A 22215-nucleotide genomic window follows, 5' to 3' on the forward strand; every position below is an offset into this window, starting at 1 on the left:
ACCGAGTTGTGCTGGGCCTCCCAATAATCACCATTTCTCTGCTTGCCAATCATAAAAGCTCTGGCTCACAGGAAATGCCATTTCTTTTATAAATGCAGTCATTTTCAGCATTCTAAACGAGTTAATTCCATTTAAACACCCCAGACATTTATCACTTCACAATTCAGAGGAAGAAAAATGATGGACAAAGGAAAATGTGGAAAATGATTGCAAGTTAAAATGTGAAACCTCGAATCCTCTAAATGGCTCTGACGCGCACTTTTCTCACCAAACCCAGTCAGACTGTTCTCATCAATCTTGAACAGCGAGGAGATTAATTAAATAAACAACTTTACCAGCTAGAAATAAAAACAAGGAAAACTTCATTTGCAGCAATTGGAGCCAAACCCTGATTTTCATGAGAAATACCAAAAATTCATTTCTGGCAAACAATTATAGTGCCACCCAAACTGTGGAGGCACATGATACCTTGGAATGACGTAGAATCACGCGGTTAGTTTTTCAAGGTACGTAAGACCACAAATGCAGCTGGTCAGTAGAGCTGAAGAATGGAGGTAATGTAGATCAGGATTGAAAAACTTAACATTTTCATTGAGGTTTGAACATGCTTTGTCGGTAGTGAGTAAAAAATCCAAAAACGCCACCACATCACAAAAGCACATAAAACACACTTAAGAGGGGGGCAGGGGAAAGGGATGTATGGGAATAGGTATGGTGGAATGGGAGGAGGGTTCTCAAATTAGAAGAAATGGAATGGAAGGAGAAGGGAAAAGTTTGAGAGGAGTTGGGAGTAAGTCGAGGATGGGGTGGGTGGAGGGGAAAGGGTTGCATACATAATAGCAAGATAACCTTTGAACTACAGTATGTTCTATTTGAAAGGATGATCCAGGATCAACCACAACTAACCTCTGGCATTCCAAATGCGTTGGCCACACCACATCAAACAGCTGCTGCAAATTGCTGCAAGCAGCAGTAACCTGCAGGCAAGTCTGTTGACAAGGAAGAGGTATGGGCACTTCTTCGTCTCCGCTTGGCCCTGGATCCATGCAAGTTGGGGCAAAGGCAGCACACAGGAAAGGCCTGAGGTCTGGGTGGCAGTTGAGGTTGACTAGTGGATGGAAAACCTTGTGTGAGAACAAAAGGTTACATTAGGTTAACTGCCTTAATCAGAGAAACAAGAACGGTGAGTTTTCATGATGTACAGTAATAGCAGTGGCCTTACTTTTACTCTTTTATGATAATCCAAGGAAGACATTACAGTGCCTTCAGGAAGTATTCACACTTCTTGACTTTTTCACATTTTGTTAAGTTGCAGCCTGAATTAAAAATGTATTAAATCAAAATAAAGACCAATGACTGCACCATCGTCCCAAGAAGGAAGCCAGACATAAGAACACACACACACACACACACACACACACACACACACACACACACACACACACACACACACACACACACACACACACACACTTTACTGGTAAGTACTTACAAAAGCAATTTTATTTACAAAAGGTAAGTACTTACAAAAGCAAAGGTTATAACCTTAACTTGTAAGGAATTGACCGATTTCCCAACTTCCCGGATCATCAGCTGGGCACCCTTTTTCATTGAGGTTTCGATCCTTTCAGCCCAGAACCTCTCCAAACATTCGATCCACAACCCATCACAGGTCCACATCAGTAGATTACTCAACATCAATGGACCCACAACCTCAAGGTTGTGTCCAGACAGTCAGTCAACACAGCAATGCAATATCCTTATTCAAAATTATATAATCATTACTTTTAAAGTATTACTACATCTGAATAACTTTAATCATACATCACTTTATATGATAATATATAAAGTGATAAACACTTGACCACATCGGCATGTCCACGACACAGCATCTCCATTAAACCAAACACTCCAATATTTTAATACCATCTCGAAATATACAGTATATGTTTAATCAACAATATTAATTAAATAATTAACCTCACAAAAATAATTAATTTATTATTATTATTATATCAAATGCAATAGGAACTTGTTGACATGAAAACCAACCAAACTTAAATAAAAGGTGACGATGGAGTCAAAAGACATTCTCACAAGACCTGATCAAACAATCAGCCAAATATCCTTTGTTTAACATGATGGAAAAAACCCTCAACATGTTCCACAAAATCATCCTTTACTAAACAAATTCTTGCAAATCTTAAGTATCTGAGATGAAAAGACATTGTAACCCATTTTAATTGGTACATTGCTACCTGGAAAGGTGTGCAAGACTACAGGGAAACTGAAATCATCAACTTTATGATATATAATATATACTTGGACTAAAACCATTCATTTAAACTCTAACCAACACATCAAGCTATGTACCAACTGTACAATCATCACCACTCCTGTTTACAATCAGGTTATCTGGATAAATCATGTGAAGCTGTCTATCAAATAAATTATACTTAACCACACAAATATCATCAATATAACGACATGTAGGAGATAATATTTTAGCTAATCCTAATTATTTTTCTCCTTCATAAGTTTCTGCATAAATGAAAATTCACAGAAAATAAGAAAAATATCAACTAGTAGGGGGGCTGTAATTCCCACCCATGGGAATACCCTTAACCTATTGAAACATTATCCCACAAAAAGACACAAAAGTAAGGTTTTTTTTTTAGAGTTTTTTGTGTCACTGATCTACACATAATACCCCATAATGTTAACGTGGAATTGTTTTATTTTTTAGAAATTTTTGCACGTCAATTAAAAACGAAAATCTTAAATGTTCTGTGTCAATAAGTATTCGACCTCTTTGCGCTGACACTCCAAATTGAGCTCAGGTGCATCCAATTTCATTTGATCATCCTTGAGATGTCTTTACAACTTGATTTGAGTCCACCTGTGGCCAATTCAAGTGATTGGACATGATTTAGAAAGAAACACACCTTTCTATATAAGGTTCCACAGTTGACAGTGCATGGTGGAACAGAAACTCTACCATGAAGATCCAATTAAAAGATAGAATTGTGAGGAGGCATAGATCTGGAGAATGGCATAAAACTATTTCTGAGTGGTGAAAGTTCCCAAGAGCACAGTGAGCTCCATCATTAGGAAATGGAACCAATATGGAACTACCCAGACTCTTCCGACCAAACTGAGCAACCGGGCAAGAAGGACTTTGGTCAAAGAACCCAATGACCACTCTGACAGAAGTACAGAGTTCCTTGCCTGAGATGAGAGAACTTGCCGGAAGGACAACAATCAAGGCTTTATGGAAGAGTGGTTACATGGAAGCCACTCCTGAGAAAAAGGCACATGACATCACACCTGGAGTTTGCAAAAGGGCACGTGAAAGACTGAGAGCAGGAGGCAAAAGATTATGTGGTCCGATTAGACGAAAATTGAACTCTTTGTCCTGAATGCAAAGCACTACGTCTGGCGGAAACCAAGTACAGCTCATCACCCACCTAACACCATCCCTACCGTTAAGCATGGTGGTTGCAGAATCTGCTATGGGGATGCTTTTCAGTGGCAGGAACTGGGGGACTTGTAAGAATAGAGGGAACAATGAATAGAGCCAAATACAGGCAAATCCTTGAGGAGAACCTGCTTCAGAGTGCAAAAGACCTCAGACTACAGCAAAGATTTATGTTCGAACAGGACAATGACCCCAAGCATACAGTCAAAACAACACTATAATGGCTTCAGAACAAGAAAGTGAAAGTCCTTTAATGGCCCAGTCAAAGCTCAGACTCGAATTCCATTGAAAATCTGTGGAAACTCTTGAAGATTGCTCTTCACCGACGCTCCCCATCCAACTTCACAGAGCTTGAGCAAATCTGCTTGGAAAAATGGGAGAAAATCCCCAAATCCAGATGTGTAAATCTGATACAGAAATACCCAAGAAGACTTGAAGCTGTTATCACTGCCAGAGGCACTTCTACAAAGTATTGACTCAGGGGGTTGAATACTCATTCATGCAAGATATTTCAGCTTTTAATTTTCAATTGATTTGTAAAAATTTCGAAAAACATGTTTTCATTTTGTCATTATGGGGTATTTTGTGTATATCAGTGACAAAAATTTTTCATTTAATCCATTTTAAATTCAGGATGTAACACATGTGACAAAAGTCGAGGAGTGTGAATACTTTCTGAAGGGACTGTATAAGTCTCAATATGGATGGAATGCATGTCAGAAATGACTAAATAAACCAAATATTTTGGTATCATTCATCTGTCAGAATGGAGGAAGTTGGACAGAGCAAAGCAATGCAAATCAGGTCTTCCTGTGATAATACACATTTTATATCAATCCATAATCCACTTGATTCATAATGCAGTTATCTTATGAAGTTAAGCCTGGTATTGGCAAAACGGTTAAGGTGGCTGGCTTAAGATCTTAGGGTACCGAGTTTGATCCCCTGTTGTGCTGTTACATAACACCAGGTGGGTGGACTCAGCCTGTCATCCTTCCGACGTCGGAAGAATGAGTACCAGATTATTGGAAAGAGGGCCGCTGCAGCCGTGCTGCCAGTGATGATGCAACCAGCAGCCACAGGCTGCATACGGAAACATAATAGTAATAATAACAACAATAACTAGAACCGCGCTTAAAAACTGCTGGCAGTGATGACCGGGTACCCAGACGTCCGCCTTTGATACAACATGAGACTTAAAGGTCCCCTGACATGAAAAATAAACTTGTTAACCTCCGCCATCGAAGATGGATGGAGGTTTCTGTTTTCACCCCTGTCTGTTTGTTTGTGAACAGTATTACGGAAAAACTCCTGGACGGATTTCGACGAAACTTGGTGGGGGGGGGGATTAGGTATGGTCCAAGCATCATGCCATTAGATTTTGGACTTGGTCCAAAAAAAAAAATTAGAAAATTTTGCAACTTTTTTCAAAAAAAATTTTGATTTTATTTGAAAAATATTTGAAATTTTTTTTTGCATATATACATGTTTTAAGTGATTTCCAACCCCCCCAAAAAATATTAAAAAAAAAAAAAACCCAGAAATTTTGCCACTTTTTTTTCAAAACAATTTCGATTTTATTTCTTTGGCATTTCTACATGCTCGTCGATCTCGTTTCGTTTATTCAATCGTGGTTCAGTGGAGCCTGATCCGTTTTGACCTACAATAAATAGGATATCAGGTTCACTCAAGTGACCCAGCAGTATTGGCGGCGGAGGTTTTGCACTCTCCCGAGTGCTCTCCCTCTAGTTATTTATTATGTATTAACTTGACCTTCCTAGTGAAGAAATCACCCGTTTTGTTTTTTCTAATCAAAAATGGGGAAATTAGAGCAATATTTCGATCATTTCCGGAACCTTTCACAACGTACTATGCCCCGCCCCTAAAAAAAATGGACTTCAGCGAAACGGAACGTGACGTCGCATACAGTAACTCGCACAGAGTGGATTGACTCGAGAGTCGAGATGTCACGCGCCTTATAAAGTACGTACAAATGCATTTTGCACATGTTCGTGCAATCTCTGTGATAGTCTTAATTCCAGTGATTGTTTCGCGAAAGTTTTAAATCGTTTTAGCTGTACTTTCGAAAATGCCTGCAAGATGTATCGTAGCAGGATGCAGCAATACAAGCAAAGACGGTGTAAGCCTTCATGTATTCCCGAAAGATGATAATCGTCGGAGAATATGGACATCTAAAGTGAAGTTGACGAGGGGAAACTGGAAAGGCCCCAGCGACACGAGCGTCATTTGCAGCGCCCACTTCGAAGACAGTGACTTTGAGCACGGGCTCGATTCATCCCAACCCCTCATTCCTCACACACAGAGACAAGAAATGATGCTTCTGAGGCATGTATGCACAACAATCACGAGGCAATTATTTATCCCTTTACTACCTTGTCATAGTCGTATACAAATCCAATACATGTATGCACAATAAAGGGCTATACCATGTACACAAAATATAAAATTTGACTGTTTAACCTGTCCATTAAAAAAAAACATTACAGGGACATACAAGTAAAATACTAACCATTAATATTGCATCATTTAAAGGCACAAGGAGATAATTTAAAAATCAAACAATGTGAAAACCTGCACCCACATTTTGCAGCTTATTGAATTGTTCGTTGAAACCAGCCTGCTGGGGTAGGTATGATTCCACATACATGCAAGCCAGGTATGGCTGCACTCGACATACATGGGTTTACTCTAAAGTGAAGGTACTGCTTCCATTGGCATGCTATTCATTAACATTTAGCCAAAATGTTGTAATAAAAGAAAAGGGGAAAAAATGTTTGCACAACTATGAAAGACAAATTTATCTGTCCTATTACACGGCCTCATATCCTCGGGACTCTTACGCATTGACTTATACATTGTGTGCATGCTAATACAAGTTACTTGTCAACTCTAGAGTCTAGACTAGTCCAATAAATCTGACATGCTGTAGCTTTATTTTATGACTCTCTTTTCTTCATTGTTTTCTACTGGTGCTACATGACGACAGTAGGAATAAAATAAATAAAAATGCAACAGAACGTCAGATTTATCGGACTACAAGACAATTGTGTCACAAGGTGTGTTCTGCACACAAGTTTTCATCGTATCCGGACAGCGAGATTGCTTCGTTTTATGCGCGGAGAGATACGGCCGATGACACGCGCCGGCCTTGTTTGTGATTAATTCGCCGCGAAGCAACATGTCCGCTGCGCTGTTCACATCACCTCACTGAAATATTTCTGATATCGAGCAGTATGCAAGTAGAATTTACATTATTGAATTACGAATAGGATTTAGTCGAACCAGTTGTTATTTCCGAGTCTTCCTTCGATGTCCTCCCGATCATCATGAACTCCGGGAAAGTCATCGCCATTTTTCTCTGCTTGTCCTGCTTCGGGCTCGAACTGGTAAGGCCGGACTTCATTTCCAGCTGGCTGAACTTCACCTCCCGCGACTACGTTATCCGACAATTCTCCATGTGATTCAGACCAAAATCCTTCATTTCTCTCACACTTACTATTGTTAACAGACAAGTGAAAGTCCATGCCATCCATTATTCAAAACCAAATGTTAGATTTTTTTAAAAGCAGAAACGAACGAAGTGATTGAGTCGACCAATCAAATGTGGAAACACACAGGAAGCCAATATAATCACGTAGACCACCAACCCGAGTAATGTACGTGCAGCCTTTGACATACTGTACGTGACATCATGTGGGTTACGCCCCTTTCAGGAGAATTTTTAGGGGCGTTCCCGAAGACGTTTGTTTTTTTTAATTTTACATTTTACAGAATGAGTATTGTGAAAAAACATTGTCAGATCTGAAATCACGATGAAAAACTCCTCTAGGACATGTATAAATGAAATTTAAGTACTTTTGCATGTCAGGGGACCTTTAAATGATAGTCACAAAGTTTTGCGTCGATAGGATAAGTGGTTACAGAGAAAACAATATTTAATACTAGCCGAAACCCCGTCACAGACGGATTCCGTTCATTCAACCACCCTCACCAGCTCACCCACACTTGAGGGACATGGACTGGACAGGGCGTGCTTGCTCCCGCCAACTCATCCCCCGCCCCTGCCCCCATCCCCCCCGCCTCCCACCCCCGCCTTCAATTTGCTTATCCCCGCCCAAAAATTCAATTACCCCGGCCCCGCCCCAGCCTATTCACTCCCTGCCCCCCGTCTCTTGATTCCCCGTCCCACTTGCCCCCACCCCCTGTCCACCCCCTCGCACTCACCCCGCCTAATTCACCCCAGCCCCCGCCCATTAATCCCCTGCCCCATTCCCCCCCCTTTCAATTTGCTTACCCCCGCCCAAAAATTTGCTTACCTTGCCCCCTGCCTCTTCACTCCTCGCCCCGTCTCTTCATCCCCTGCCCCCGCCTCTTCACTCCTCGCCCCTGTCTCTTCATCCCCCGCCCCCTGTGCAACCCCTCACACTCAACCCCGCCTAATTCATCCCAACCCTCGCCCACTCATCCCCTGCCCCATTTCCCCCGCCCCCCCTCCCGCTTTCAATTTGCTTACCCCGCCCAAAAATTTGCTAACCTTGCCCCCTGCCTCTTCACTCCTCGCCCCTGTCTCTTCATCCCCCGCCCCCGCCTCTTCACTCCTCGCCCCGGTCTCAACGAAAAGTGTTTATTCTGCTTCAGAGTTGAAAGTTGACTATTGCCACTATGTGCAATGCACTCTTACAGGTACGAAATTTCTTTCAGTCACAGTACCGAGAAAAACGTCAAGCGACCGCTAGGAAAAGCACAAAATTGGTCCTTCAGTATTAATACATAGAAGATACAATGTTTCTTGTTACATTTTTTGTGTCAAATTCACCTTCTGAGGTAGTCAGCATGTGCAGAAGAGGGTTTTATATTGCAGACGCTATTTTCGAGGAGTGGAATTACACCTCAGCGGTAACGGTCTGTCGACGACGGACGTAATGACATCAGCGAATGACCGATGATGTCATGACGTCCTGACGCCTCTCAGCGGTGATGTCACACGTCGCCATGTAAACGAATGTAAAACGAAAAGTGTTCATTCTGCTTCAGAGTTGAAAGTTGACTATTGCCACTGTGTGCGATTGACTCTTACAGGTACGAAGTTTCTTTCAGTCCATATCACAGTACCGAGAAAAACGTGACTCGACCGCTCGGAGGAGCACAAAATTGTTCCTTCAGTATTAATATATAGATTGTTGTTGAATCCAACATGGCTGCCAAACCATATGACCTATCAATTAGAAATTAACAATCTTATATTCACTACTCGTGTGCAATACGTATGTGAAGTTTCCCCTTGATCTGACCAGCCGTTCTAGAGTAGATGTTTGAAGGTTTTAGAGTAAATTCAACATGGCCACCAAACCATGTGACCTATCAATTAGAAATTAACAAACTTGTGAAAGGATGTCATGGGGAAAGTGTGTGTGAATTTTTGCCTCAATCTGTCCAGCCATTCTGGAGAAGAAGATTTCAAAAATTTATTAATTTTCAATCCAAGATGGCTGACGAACTATATGACCTATGACATCATAAATTTACATCCTGCCTCCAATCCTGTAATGGAATACGTGTGTGAAGTTTGGTGTTGATCGGATAAGGTGCGTTTTTCTATCCAAGATGGCCGCCAAACTCTGTGACTTGTGACGTCATAATTTTTACTATGAATACAGACATCATGGAGGATGACAGTTGTAAATTTTCTCTTCGATAGGTTATGCGATTCCAGAGAAAACATTATTTAATATTTTTTCTTGAATCCAACATGGCTGCCAAACCATGTGATCTATCAATTAGAAATTAACAAAGTTATATTCCCTACTCGTGCTAAATACGTTAGTGAAGTTTCCCCTTGATCTGACGAGCCGTTCTGGAGAAGATGTTTGAAGGTTTCGGGTAAATTCAAGATGGTCGCCAAACTATGTGACCGATCAATAAGAAATTAACAAACTTGAAAAAGGACCTCATGGGGAATGTGTGTAAAGTTTCGCCTCAATCTGTCTGGCTGTCTGGAGAAGAAGATTGTTTAAAAAAAAAAAAATTCAAAACAAGATGGCTGCCGAACCAGGTGACCTATGACGTCATAATATATTTTTTCTACAGTGAATTGTTGTGCAGATGAGGACCAATAAATTTCAGATTTTTCCTATGCAGCGTTGTACCTAACGAATTTCGACCGGCACACCTCTTGACCGATGACGTCACGAAAAATCACCCGTGTTCCCCATGAGGAGCTTATTCAAATGTATGAAGCGAACATTTTTTCCATTGCACCGTTTCAGAGAAACAGAGGTCCAAAATTTATCGGTTTTTCAAGATGGCGCCCGTACCACGTGACCTATGACGTCACAATTACCAATTAAGTTTGCTATCAAAAAAGATACATACTATGGTGGAGATTTTGTGTCGATCGGACTTACCGTTCCTGAGAAAATGATTTTTAAAGCGAAAGAACCCGCAAATTGCCAGCGGAATTAAAATAAGAAATAAGAAATAAATAGAAAAAAAACAATAGGTATCAAGTCCATTTGACTGGGTACCCTAATAAATAATAACATGGATGAAGTTGTTAGCCTGTCCCACGCAGCAGGAGACGGGATTTTGCAAGAGTGAGTGAGTGAGTGTGAGAGTGAGAGTGAGAGTGAGAGTGAGAGTGAGAGTGAGAGTGAGAGTGAGAGTGAGATTGTTCGTAACAGTTGTCTGAAAAAAAACGAGATGTGTGCAATGATTGACATTTCTTTTGGCGAGGTTTTTCCCGCTGATTTGTCATTATCTTTTGGTGGAAAATCCATTGCACTGCTTCTTCGAGAATATATATATTCTCGAAGTATATATATATATATTGTTGCGGTCTTCGCGCCCGCCGGCGTGCTGACGGCCACGTAACTCGAATCGCGGCACGTCGCCCACCGGACGGACAATCCAGTCGTGACCCTCTCGGACTAACGCCGGGAACCAGTCACGGGTGGACCTTTCGGTCTCACCGCGATCGAGCCAATCAGCCCCCGCGTGGGATAGGGTTGCTCGCCAAATTCGAACTACCTAAGTACCCACGCGGAGGGTAGACCGGGCGATCGCACCTCGCCGCAGGTCGACTTCGGACACGGGCCACTTAAGCGACCCGTTCCGACTATCAGAATAACCGAGCGGTGTTATCGTCGACCTCGACGGTTCGATTAATTATCGGGCGTATTCAGCCCACTACCAACCCTTTACGTGAAGCAAGATGGGGGTTCAATGGGGAAAAAGACGAAGCGAAGCGGGAAACAGTTCAACAATAAAGCACATTTATTCGCGACGAACGGAAAGCACACAAATACAATTCCACCAAATGCACAAAAAAAGAAAACACAATTCCATTTACACAAAAAGCAAACATAAAAGTGAAAACACAGTGCAGAGCTAATTCCGACTACCGAGCACACGGCAACACTTATACAATTCTACTTCACAGACGGCGCCGACAACACATACCCAAAACCAAGGAAAAGAAATACCCTCAAGAATGAGGTAGGCCTGGGGCCGAGACCTGGTCGGGCCTACCCGTCTGGTGATGAGACGCGGAGCGGCGATGGCCCCGCAACCCGCGGGCCTCGTGGACAGTGCCTGGCAGGGGGTGGGAACGGGGCCCCCTTGGTCGCACTATCTCAGCGCGGGGGGAAACAGGAGGGGGTTGCTGATGCTCGGGGTATAGAGGATCTTTATTATGTGCGACGAGCGTCTCCACCTCGGCCAGGTCGCGCTGCCGGCCTCCCTCGGGCGCGCAGCTCCTTGCACGACGCGAGCACCCCCTCGTCCGGTGCCGCCGCCTCTCCACAGCTCGTCCCCTCCGTTCCGACTTCAACGCACACGACGAGCAGCTCCACCGCCCGCGAAGTCTTGACTCTCTGTTCCGACTCCTTCGCCTCGTTCCGACTCCTTCGCCTCCGTTCTGCTGACTCTTTCTCGTTCCCGTTCTGCTGACTCTCTTCTGACTCCTTTGCGACTCCCTTCTTCCTCGTTCCGACTTTTACGACTCCTTTGACTGACGAACACCGTCCTTTTATCCCCCGTAACTTCGCCTTTGACCCCCTCCCTTTGACCTTTCAACTCGCTCCCCATTGGCCCGAGAAAAAGTGGGCGTGAAGGCTTTTTGATCCACAAATTTGCATATATCGATCGCCCTGGGGGCGGGCCAGTCGCCCCTCGCTCACCGATTGGACGGCAAAAAGTGGGCGTGTGTCGTTTTGGATCCGTTTTTGAAGCAGAAAATCCGTGATTTTGTACACGCTGTTCAACGTGCGCCCTACACGAGTCCAGCATCGGTGCCCATGAGTGGCGCGAGATGACGGTGATGCGATGGTGGCGAGTTGCGACGGTAAAGGTCATGGCGGTTGTGGTGAAGCGGCGTTGTGGTTGGTGGTTGTTGTTGTGGTTGTGATGGTGGCGATTGGTCCAAAATAAAGATAGTAAAAGAAAAACGGCTATCCTAAAGAGTCGCAGCACGTATAAATGACATGTATTCCCACTAGACAACGGGTTTGGGCCTAACTACACATGCACTTACCGAGATACCTCACCTAAGGGACCTGAATGGTGGTTTGCGAATCTGGTAACCACAACACTACCCCCTTCCCTTTTTACAGACTCGTCCCGAGTCGTCAAATTTTCGTGTGCCATCATGTGTAGTTTTCCCCTAGTACATTTTACCTACGGATCCCTGAGTGCGACATTCATGGTATTCGTGTCCCCAAAATAAATAACCTGAGGGCTGCGTAACTACCTAAACAAACTCACTCACACGGACGACTTAAATAAAATTGCCGGCGCTAAGACATACATGCCGGGGGGCGCACTCATATTTACAGTACATCTTACCTTAACTTACAAATTTTACACTAAACCATGGCCCAGGATCATTGAACTCTGCAAAAGAAAGCAGTTAGCAGGGAGCCAGGCTGCCCACATGCAGTCTCTGACTCAAACAATGCAGGTGACAGGGAACGTGGCTGGCTGCTCACACGCAGTCCAAGGCCTTCCCTTTTGAACTGAACTCAGTGAACCACAACGGTGCATGGGCCGCACAAACGTAGTCTCCGTGCCAGCTCAAGTGGCACACGCAATGAGCACAACGAATGGATGCATGAACACAAACACGGTGCACGGGCCGCCACTGCAGGCCCGTGTTGTAGCTGCCAACAGGGCAGTTCTTGCAGCTTGCAAACTGTTGCCTTGCGGATCCTGGCGCACATGGAAATGAACAGGGGGGGCAAAGCAAAAATTGAACGGGGCTGGTGAACGTGGGCAGTGGGCATGGCATGGCAAAGGTGGCAGGCAAACACAGCCCGCAGAAGAAGGCCGCTGCAGGCAAACACAGCCGGCAGATGAACTGGCCGGCACAGGCCTTGAAGTACCACAGCTGCAGATGAAGTGGCCGGCACAGGCCTTGAAGCAAAACACGGCCAGCCGATGGCACAGGCCTTGCAGCAAAACAACAGCTGCCGATGAAGTTGGCCGGCCTCTGCCTCGCAGCAACGCAGCCAGCAGATGAAGCTGGCCAGCCTTTGCCGTTCAGTGGAGGTTGGTGGAGGGAGTGCGGTGGTGCTGGCCACTTGGAAGGCGGGCTCGGACCTACCTACCTGTCTCCCTCCCAACCTATCGCCTTTGCCTGTCACTGTACATACCCACTCCCTTAATTTGTCAAACCCCAATTTAGCCCCAACTTATTTTTTGTTGTTTTTATTTTTACTCCCCCACTATAAATCGTCCCCTAACCCCCTTTATCGTCCTTGTTCGGCTAACCTATCCTGTCACCTAGCCTACTCCCAACCCCTACGTTCCCTTCCCGGAGGGGAACAAGGGAGAGCTAACGTCCTGTGTCGAGGCCCAGCGAAGCCTCAGAATGGCCTCCCCAGAGTTCGGCGATCTAACCCAAAGTGGGTCCAGCGGCCCACAACGAGAGCGAGGGGATGGATGGTGCGGAGGGGTACATCTCCTAATCTACCCTAACCATTTAACTGTTAAACTACCCCGGGGCTTTCAACAAGCGCCTCTCGCTTAAACTATTGGTTCTAACAACCCAGATTCCCGTCGCCTGTGTTGGTGTCCTCACAATTTCGGGCCTCGCCCCCCAATTTTCTCTCCGTGCCCTCACACGGTCTCCTGGCTGGGACACGTGGCTCCCTTTGGCAGGCACGACCCTCTGCCGAATCTCCCGCTATGGCACCCCCGGGCACTACACTGCCTCCGAGCCTACCAGCTCCCTAACACCGGGAGTGCCCCCATGGCACCTCCCCTGAAACGCACACGTGGCAGGCCGGCCTCCCGGGCCCCTTTCCGAGGGTCACCCGTGCCCACAACACTGCCCACGCGGCTAATGGCGCCCGGGCCCCCGCACCAAGCAGGCGCACCCGTGCCCACTACTCTATCCCGGCCCCCCATGGGCCCATGGCCTACCGCGGCCGACTAGCCTGGTGCCCGGGGTACCCACTCAGCGATACTCACCTTTCGCAGCCACGCTCCCAAGCCCGTCAACAGGGCTCCTGCACCCCTCCAAATGGGTCTCGAGCCTACTTTCCCACCAACAACAAAACGACCTCCATTTTTCAATTTGACTAACCCAGCTAACTCACTTTATACTGACCCCGGGGTCCCTTGGGCGGGAGTCACTCCTCCCCCCAATCACTCATCGCACCATGCATTCCCCATTCGCTCCACTCACACAGACCCGCTGGCCTCACTCACTCACCAAGCACATGCTTCCACTTCACTCACCAACTCTTCAACACACACACCACTGAACTCTGTCATCCTCCTAACTACATCCCCTAACTAACTCGTGCTCCCACGTCGTCCCTTATACTACAGCACGTTCCTTTTAACACTACGTAGCTAAGCTACGTCCCCTCTACACATCCAAAGTCTGTCACTGTCTTCAAAATATCCCATTTTATTTCCCAACCTAAATCTGGCTACAATCCCTCTAACTAATCCATTCCACGGACTCCATGAGGACTTACCCCTGCCCCATGAAGTCGGTCTAACTAAGCTAACCCTTCCCCCTAACTAGTTTCCATCCTGTGCCCAGGTAAGGGGGTCTTCCACCCCTTGCCCAGGAATCCTGTACACCCGAAAGTGAGGCTTGCTTTTTTTTTTTTTCCATGCGCAGCACCTGCGCGGCAACTCAGAGCTCGCGCACTTTGCACCTGCCCGTGACGTCATGCAGCTGCACGTGTTCCTCGTCCCTCCTTGGACGGGACCATCCGGCAGAGATACCCCTCCTGCCGGATTCCAACCCCACGTGCAGCCATGGCGTCACCGTGCGCATAAAAAAAACAAGCCCCACGTCTCGAGGGGTTCCCCACGCGAACACATGTGCTTTGCCCGTTGGAGCTTAACACACACGATCGCGTGGAGAACCCGTCCGGTCCAAATCCATTTACCTGCCGAAACTTTGTCCGTCCGCGGGATCGGCAAATCCACCGCGTGCGTTTCCGGACCGGGACTTCACTCTCGCAAGCGAGCACGTGGCGGTCTCGTGCGTTGCACAGCACGAACCGCGTGCTCACTGCTGGGTGAACCCGGCACGGTCCTCGAAACAACTACAGCCGCTACTCGGCTTTCTCTCCTCTGTCGCCGTCTCCGTCGCCATTCCACACACGCATACCTGCGTGTCACGACGCACACAGTCCACACCATCACATTCACACGGGGAGACGCGGCTGCGTGCTCCCGCATGCCAACCGACATCTCCCTCTCATACCGCTCTCTCACACACACGGTCTCCCTGGCACACAGCGACCTTGCACACGGCCGTTCACTCACGCGTGCCTCACTACTCACACAAACCATACTACTCACACGTGGTGCTCTATTCACTCGCGCGGGGGCACTCACCCGCGGTGCCTCACCCACACACGTGAGGGCACTCACCCGCGGTTCCTCACTCATACTGGCCGTTTCACTCACACACACGGCCTCTTCCACACACGGTTCCTCATCCACACACGGTGCCTCATCCAAACACGGCGTGCTGGGAAGCACGCACTCCAGCACCATCGCCACCACACCACTCACACACGGGGTCGCTTCCACACACGGGGACGCACTCACACCTTGCACCACACACACAGGGACAACCATACTGGGGATTCGTGTCCCCACAAGGGTCTCCGGGGCCTCTATACCCCCCAAGCTTTCCGTGCACCCGTCCACAGCACCCGTCCCCTCAACCTCGCAAAACACGACCGAACTCACCTGGTCGTGACTCGCCTTAAGGGGGCATACTCCCTCCCCTCGTTCCTGGAGGAGGCCATCCCGCTGCTCGCACCGGGTCCCTACACGCTCCGCGAGCTCACCCCCATTATCCTCCACTACCTCCGTGTGTGTGTGTGCGTCACTTACCCCGTCTTCATCGTGTAGTCTTCCCTCTATCGTTCCCATCTCCCGTGTCTCTGCCAACTCTTCACCCTTTACCTCCCTTGTCTCAACTATTATTTCCGTTGTCGTCACCTCGTGTCTCGTCTCACACGTTTTGGTCTCCCCATTTAATTTTTCCCTTTCGGTCATCGTCACGACCCTCGCCCAACACGTTCCACGAATTATTTTTTCACCCGCCTCCACCGCGGGCCTGTCAGCCGTTGCACCCCCACCCAGCTCGTTTGCTCCCACACGTGAAGTCGCCATTCCCAGCTCCCTGGTCACGGCCTTCATGCCCGCCTGCAGGCATCGGCCCATGTTCTGCGTCTCACCCCGCAGCTCTTTCATTTCTTCCCTCATTTGCTGTGTATTCGCATCCATCGTCGTTTTCACTTCATTTGTATTTGTATCCATCTTTTCATCCATTTTTTGTGTATTCGCATCCATCTTTTCATCCATTTTTTGTGTATTCGCATCCATCTTTTCGTTCATGCCTTTCATTTCGTTCTTCATATTCGCATCCATTTTTTCGATCATTTTCGCATTCATCTTTTCGTTCATTGCCGCCAGCATGGCTGCATAGCTGGGCCATGTTGGATGCACTCAGCTGAGCCGTTTCGGCACGGGTTGGGGAAGGGTCTTGGTGGACAGCGGGGGGGAGGTGTCATACACCGCGGCCGCTGCCGCACCCACCTCGGGCCCTGGGTTCAGTTGGGCGAGTCCGTGTTCCTGCACAATCAACATTTCCTGCTCGGGGATTCCATCCTGGACCATGGATTCTACACATTCTACATCCATTTCTAATACCCCCGGCTCCCGCTCGCCTTGAGACGCCATCTTGCTTCTCGTGAAGGGTTAATTTGTTCGCTCGTAATTTGGAGGGAATCGGGGGTCGCTTCTCTCACCCCTGGACCGATTCCCGTGAATTTAGCCGGAGACAGGACAGCCCGTTTTCCTGTTCTCCGATACCAGTGCCGCGAGGAGGGCGATGAATTTGTATCCCACTCCTGACACCAGTGTTGCGGTCTTCGCGCCCGCCGGCGTGCTGACGGCCACGTAACTCGAATCGCGGCACGTCGCCCACCGGACGGACAATCCAGTCGTGACCCTCTCGGACTAACGCCGGGAACCAGTCACGGGTGGACCTTTCGGTCTCACCGCGATCGAGCCAATCAGCCCCCGCGTGGGATAGGGTTGCTCGCCAAATTCGAACTACCTAAGTACCCACGCGGAGGGTAGACCGGGCGATCGCACCTCGCCGCAGGTCGACTTCGGACACGGGCCACTTAAGCGACCCGTTCCGACTATCAGAATAACCGAGCGGTGTTATCGTCGACCTCGACGGTTCGATTAATTATCGGGCGTATTCAGCCCACTACCAACCCTTTACGTGAAGCAAGATGGGGGTTCAATGGGGAAAAAGACGAAGCGAAGCGGGAAACAGTTCAACAATAAAGCACATTTATTCGCGACGAACGGAAAGCACACAAATACAATTCCACCAAATGCACAAAAAAAGAAAACACAATTCCATTTACACAAAAAGCAAACATAAAAGTGAAAACACAGTGCAGAGCTAATTCCGACTACCGAGCACACGGCAACACTTATACAATTCTACTTCACAGACGGCGCCGACAACACATACCCAAAACCAAGGAAAAGAAATACCCTCAAGAATGAGGTAGGCCTGGGGCCGAGACCTGGTCGGGCCTACCCGTCTGGTGATGAGACGCGGAGCGGCGATGGCCCCGCAACCCGCGGGCCTCGTAGACAGTGCCTGGCAGGGGGGTGGGAACGGGGCCCCCTTGGTCGCACTATCTCAGCGCGGGGGGAAACAGGAGGGGTTGCTGATGCTCGGGGTATAGAGGATCTTTATTATGTGCGACGAGCGTCTCCACCTCGGCCAGGTCGCGCTGCCGGCCTCCCTCGGGCGCGCAGCTCCTTGCACGACGCGAGCACCCCTCGTCCGGTGTCGCCGCCTCTCCACAGCTCGTCCCCTCCGTTCCGACTTCAACGCACACGACGAGCAGCTCCACCGCCCGCGAAGTCTTGACTCTCTGTTCCGACTCCTTCGCCTCGTTCCGACTCCTTCGCCTCCGTTCTGCTGACTCTTTCTCGTTCCCGTTCTGCTGACTCTCTTCTGACTCCTTTGCGACTCCCTTCTTCCTCGTTCCGACTTTTACGACTCCTTTGACTGACGAACACCGTCCTTTTATCCCCCGTAACTTCGCCTTTGACCCCCTCCCTTTGACCTTTCAACTCGCTCCCCATTGGCCCGAGAAAAAGTGGGCGTGAAGGCTTTTGATCCACAAATTTGCATATATCGATCGCCCTGGGGCGGGCCAGTCGCCCCTCGCTCACCGATTGGACGGCAAAAAGTGTGCGTGTGTCGTTTTGGATCCGTTTTTGAAGCAGAAAATCCGTGATTTTGTACACGCTGTTCAACGTGCGCCCTACACGAGTCCAGCATCGGTGCCCATGAGTGGCGCGAGATGACGGTGATGCGATGGTGGCGAGTTGCGACGGTAAAGGTCATGGCGGTTGTGGTGAAGCGGCGTTGTGGTTGGTGGTTGTTGTTGTGGTTGTGATGGTGGCGATTGGTCCAAAATAAAGATAGTAAAAGAAAAACGGCTATCCTAAAGAGTCGCAGCACGTATAAATGACATGTATTCCCACTAGACAACGGGTTTGGGCCTAACTACACATGCACTTACCGAGATACCTCACCTAAGGGACCTGAATGGTGGTTTGCGAATCTGGTAACCACAACAATATATATATATATATACATACATATATATATATACACATATATATATATATATATATATATACACATTATATATATATATATATATATACATATATATACACCAGCTGGAGTACCCACTGTCAGTCAGGTCAGGCCAGATTAGATCTGTGACTTGCTCCAGGAATCATGTAAACCTGTACTAACCTGTTCCATGGTCGGCTTGTCAGCGACTAAACCGTCTCCCCCACCAGGTGCTTTGGTGAGGAGGGTGTTTGGATATGGACACACATCAGGTTTAATAAAAAACCTGTCTAAGGGTGGAGGAGCTCCTTGTGAGCCAAAGGCCATCCATATCGAGTACCCAACTGTCTACGGACGACCTCCTGCAGTTGGATTACTTTTTATTAGGAGGTTGGTGGCAGGATTTGCACTCCGGCCACCGTAAAACCCTTCATTCCGCAAAACACAAAAACGCAAAAAAAATCTGAAAACCCACTACGTCTGGTGGAAACCAGGAGTACCTCCTGTGCAGCTTCCCTTCGCAGGGCAGCTCACTGGATATCAGGATTGGGGCAAAGCCTTCGGGACCCCCAATCTTTGATGATAGGAGGGAAACCACGGGGTAACATTCCTGGGTCAGATTGCGGGAGAGTGTGGCGGAGTGGTGCTGAAGTGTCGTGCACCAGACGGCAGTCTCCTTGTGTTAACCTGAGGCAGTCCCTTTGGGTGGGTGCCTGGAATGTACTATCCTGAAGAGAGGATGATCACCTGTCTCTGTTATCATGTGAGCTCAAGCGTTTGGACATCGGTATTGCAGCACTCTCTGAGGTTCAGAGACCGGATTGCGGCGAGATCATGGTGGGTGGTTACACCAACTATTGGTCTGGTCGCTCTGATGTTTACCATTCCCAAGGAGTTGCTGTAGCTGTGTCCAATATGCTGACTCCAATGATAATTGAGGTAACACCAGTCAATGAGCATATTATGAGACTAAGGATTCGTCACTCCTTAGGTGTCATTTCCCTGGTCTCTGTTTATGCTCTGACTGAGGAGAGTGATCTCACTGTGAAGGATGCATTATACGCCACGCTCGAGTCTGTGGTTGATCAGTGCCCAAGACGAGATACACTTCTAGTCTTTGGGGATTTCCATGCATCGACTGGAATTGATAGGGATGGTTATGAGATGTGTGTTGGTCCCCATGGGTCAGGAACTATGAACCAGAATAGCACCAAGTTCCTTGACTTTGCAAGAAGTCATGGACTTAGGGTGGCCGGTTCATGGTTTCAGCGCCCACAAGCTCATCGCTGGACTTGGTATTCCAACGCTGGCGGTGTGGCAAAGGAGATTGACCATGTCCTCGTTGATGGTCGCTGGAGGATAATCCAGAACTGCAGGGTCTACCGGAGTGCTCAGTTCCTCAATACTGACCGGCTTTTTGAAGCAACTCTGAAGTTGCACCTAAAATCCAGGAGAATGGTACCATCCCTACCGAGGCTGGATGTTGGCAAGCTCAAGGATGAGAGGGTAGCTGAGGAATTTGCGAACAAGCTGAGTGGAGATTTGGGGGGGGGGGGTCTGGTTGCTTTTGGAGGTCCTGAAGAGTTGTGGAGTGCCTTCAAGACCACCGTCCTTGATGTTGCCGATGGATGTCTTGGAACTCACTGTGGGTCAAACAAGAATTTTGTCTCTCAAGGGACACTGGATACCATTGACCAGTCACAGGGCCAGGCTGAATGGCAGAGCCTGGCTCTCCAAATACAAAATTCAGAAAGGTGGCTCTCTTTATATATTTATAAACATTATTACAATTTGTAAGGCATACATGTCTCTTCCTTAAACAAGTAACGACACAACACAATTGGCATAAAAAGATGACACCATCACGTTTGGAGACTCTGCGATTCCATAAAACGTCATGAAAACTTTAAAATCCCTCATTTGAATAAGTAAACACATGATTGGCGACATCAAATTTGATCGACCAATCTAAAAACGATGAATTATAGATGAAGAGGTTGAAAGTTTTCACGAAGTTGCAAACATTTCATCAAAAGTAATCGCAAGATTACTGCGGCTACTTTAAAGGCCGAAATGATTCCGACCTTCTTGTGGGGTCGACCAGGGAACGGTTTTAGTCGAAGTCATTCAAAACTGGCTGACCAGGCCTGGCATTCCCTGAAGGTGGCAGGAATTTGTAATTTCTTCAGGGTACCTGGGGATAACTCACCTCTCTTTCCAAAAGAGACTGTGGGATATTTAACGTCTACAAACTAATGTGACCACATGGGACACCCAGATTAAAGTCCAACCGAAGATGGAACACCCTGCCTGGGAAGCACGGATCTGATATTTCCCAGAATAGCCAGCTCAAAGGTGAGTGCGCTACCTCCGTACCATCCAATGAGATGCTGCAAAGGGGGGGGGGGGAACAAAAAAAAAACAAGCAGTCATAGACTGGTACTTACGAAATCGTCAACTTGACCTCTGACCTTGTCTAATAAAAGCTGTCTCTTGAGAAGGTAGCGACACAAACCAGAAGTTTCTACGATGATTCTGTACCAAACCATCAAAAATCGAATGTTTTAGATGTTTGACCTCACTGTGACCTTGACCTTTGACCGATTTTGACCAAAATCTAATCAGCACAAGCCAACACCCTCCTGAATCACGTGGTGTAATTTGACATTGGAAGCTTCTTCCGTTCTCGAGTTATCATTTTTTGGATGTTTGACCTCACTGTGACCTTGACGTTTGACAGATTTTGACCAAAATCTAATCAGCACTAGCCATCAGCCTCCTGAATCACGTGGTGTAATTTGACATTGGAAGCTTCTTCCGTTCTCGAGTTATCTGTACCAAACCATCAAAAATTGAATATTTGACCTCACCGTGACCTTTACCTTTGACCGATTTTGACCAAAATCTAATCAGCACTAGCCATCACCCTCCTGAATCACGTGGTGTAATTTGACATTGGTAGCTTCTTCCGTTCTCGAGTTATCGTGCCTACAAACAAACAAACAAACAAACAGAAACGGAAGGCATCAATATACTTACGAAATCTTTAGATTTCGTAAGTCACAATAAAGGAAAGAAAATTTCATGAAAATCCTGTAATTCATGAGCTTGATGGTTGATAAACAACCATGCCCACAAACACTTTTGAAAGGCTTGGTCTGGAGTATTCCGAAGCTGCATATATTGGGAGGTGCCTTATCGTAAGAACGCAACTATGTTGGACAGGATCATGAACCACTTGAAAAAGATCCACAAGCTCAATGAGAAATTTACAATTTACGTTTGCAAGTTTACACCTATAAACCCTGGAGGATGTAACTGGCAAGAATTGAAAAAAAATCTCACCTTTTTGCATGACTGGCTGGATATTAAAAGGGCACTTTCCTTTAGATGCTTTTAGGTCAAGGCCTGCAGCACTCTCGCAAACTAAAATCGGAAATATTAATTAACGTCTGTCGGGGATAACGTCGGACTAATAAACCACAAAAAATCAAAAAATCATTTCCTTTTGCCTATCAGCTTGGAGTCTCTTCTCAAGTTCAGGTGGTCTGTGAACATC

At 47.1% G+C, this 22215-nt stretch overlaps 1 protein-coding gene across 4 annotated transcripts in view; it reads right to left on the minus strand.

Moving 5' to 3' along the window:
* LOC147012671 (frizzled-3-like) overlaps positions 1–22215 on the minus strand; it is a 75652-nt gene that overhangs the window by 32871 nt on the left and 20566 nt on the right. For all 4 annotated transcript variants that reach the window (XM_085853733.1, XM_085853736.1, XM_085853734.1 and 1 more), the window contains one exon: positions 907–1124. In XM_085853733.1, the coding sequence (XP_085709859.1) occupies positions 907–1124 (218 nt within the window). The remainder of the gene's footprint in view (positions 1–906; positions 1125–22215) is intronic.

The sequence above is a fragment of the Eptatretus burgeri genome, chromosome 14 (genome assembly GCF_056783735.1).
Source record: "Eptatretus burgeri isolate ZD-2024b chromosome 14, Ebu_testis_v1, whole genome shotgun sequence".
NCBI lineage: Eukaryota > Metazoa > Chordata > Myxini > Myxiniformes > Myxinidae > Eptatretus > Eptatretus burgeri.